Source organism: Emiliania huxleyi, assembly GCF_000372725.1.
Source record: "Emiliania huxleyi CCMP1516 unplaced genomic scaffold EMIHUscaffold_3690, whole genome shotgun sequence".
In the NCBI taxonomy this organism is placed as follows: Eukaryota; Haptophyta; order Isochrysidales; family Noelaerhabdaceae; genus Emiliania; species Emiliania huxleyi.
Window position 1 is genome coordinate 1 of NW_005199202.1, and position 1897 is coordinate 1897.

General features: G+C 73.3%; 2 protein-coding genes across 2 annotated transcripts; one reads left to right on the top strand and one right to left on the bottom strand.

The window, feature by feature from the left end:
• Window positions 1-88: 88 nt before the first annotated feature.
• On the bottom strand, window positions 89-761 carry EMIHUDRAFT_255629 (hypothetical protein; the record flags this gene model as incomplete). Its single annotated transcript, XM_005772004.1, has 3 exons — window positions 89-107; window positions 316-441; window positions 610-761. 3 exons carry the CDS (start codon window positions 759-761, stop codon window positions 89-91), a joined length of 297 nt encoding a protein of 98 aa, XP_005772061.1.
• Window positions 762-834: 73 nt separating this feature from the next.
• On the top strand, window positions 835-1894 carry EMIHUDRAFT_123975 (hypothetical protein; the record flags this gene model as incomplete). The annotated part of the gene is made up of 2 exons (XM_005772005.1): window positions 835-931; window positions 1064-1894. Coding segments are annotated over 2 exons (928 nt in total), but the record flags the coding sequence as incomplete, so codon positions are not given.
• Window positions 1895-1897: the final 3 nt, after the last annotated feature.

The following is a 1897-nucleotide window of genomic DNA, read 5'->3' on the forward strand; positions in this document are numbered from 1 at the left end:
CACTCAATTTCGGCGAACGCGCCAAAGCCACAAAATCGACAAAGGGGTTTGCCTCCGGCACCGCATCCCAATCCGACCACCACACAGGTCAGGTCCAAGAAGCACGTCTGCGTGGAGTCCCCGGTGCAGATCCCTGCCTTGCATACGGTTAGCGGTGGTGGTGGCGGCGACGACGACAGAGGCGGTGGAGGTGATAGTGCTGGTGGCGGTGGTGAAGAGAAGCTCGGCGGCGGCAGCGGCGAGACCGTCGCCACGGTCCCGCTTGTGGGTACAGTCTCAGGCGGCGACGGCGGCGGCGGCGGTGACGGTAAGCACTGAGATGCGTCGCATGGGGTGTAGTCCTCATCAATAAAGCCGTCACACATTCCGTCCGCGAAGCGGCAGCCGCGTCCCCCGCCGAGGGTGTCGTAGTACTTGAAGCAGTCGGATTCCGGCAGGCCCCTGGATTGCAGCCACGCGGTCAACATCCAGCAGTCATCGCCGGAGCCCGACGCTGGCTCCAGGCAGCGGCAGGATGGCGGAGACGAGGGCTGTGGAGGGGGAGGCGGCGGTAGTGGAGGGGGAAGAGGCGGCGGCGGCGACGGCGGCGGCGGCGGTGACGGTACGCACTGAGATGCGTCGCATGGAGTGTACTCCTCATCAATAAAGCCGTCACACATTCCGTCTGCGAAGCGGCAGCCGCGTCCGCCGCCGAGGGTGTCGTAGTACTTGAAGCAGTCGGATTCCGGCAGGCCCCTGGATTGCAGCCACGCGGTCAACATCCAGCAGTCATCGCCGGAGCCCGACGCTGGCTCCAGGCAGCGGCAGGAAGACGATGCCGGGGCGTGTGGCGGCATGGCCGGCGGTGACGGCGCGGTGAATGGAGAAGGAGGGGGGAATGGCGGCGGCGATGGCGGAGGCGGCAGTGGTGACGACGACGACGGGGGCAACGGTGGAGGGCTCGGTGCAGGCGGTGGCGAGAGCGACGGTGGTGGTGGCGAGGACGATGGCGGCGGCGGCGACAAGGGCGGCGGCGACAAGGACGGCGGCGACATCGAGGGCAGCAATGAGGGAGGTGGGGCAGGTGGGGAGAAGGGCGGTGGGGACGGCGGCGGCGGCGCCGGCGCCGGTGGTGGTGGCGACGGCGACGGCGGCGGCGACGGCGAAGACGACGGCGGCATTGAGGGCGGCGGAAAGGGAGGCGGGCTCGGTGGGGAGAAGGGTGGCGGCGAGGGTGGCGGCGGCGACGGTGGTGGTGGTGGCGCCGGTGAAGGCGGCGGCGCCGGCGACGGCGGCGGCGCCGGTGAAGACGACGGCGGCATTGAGGGCGGCGGAAAGGGAGGCGGGCTCGGTGGGGAGAAGGGTGGCGGTGAGGGTGGCGGCGGCGACGGTGGTGGTGGTGGCGCCGGTGAAGGCGGCGGCGCCGGCGACGGCGGCGGTGGCGGCGGCTGCGGCGGCGGCATTGAGGGCGGCGGAAAGGGAGGCGGGCTCGGTGGGGAGAAGGGTGGCGGCGAGGGTGGCGGCGGCGACGGTGGTGGTGGTGGCGCCGGTGAAGGCGGCGGCGCCGGCGACGGCGGCGGCGGCGGCGGCTGCGGCGGCGGCATTGAGGGCGGCGGAAAGGGAGGCGGGCTCGGTGGGGAGAAGGGTGGCGGCGAGGGTGGCGGCGGCGACGGTGGTGGTGGTGGCGCCGGTGAAGGCGGCGGCGCCGGCGACGGCGGCGGCGGCGGCGGCTGCGGCGGCGGCATTGAGGGCGGCGGAAAGGGAGGCGGGCTCGGTGGGGAGAAGGGTGGCGGCGAGGGTGGCGGCGGCGACGGTGGTGGTGGTGGCGCCGGTGAAGGCGGCGGCGCCGGCGACGGCGGCGGCGGCGGCGGCTGCGGCGGCGGCATTGAGGGCGGCGGAAAGGGAGGCGGGCTCGGTG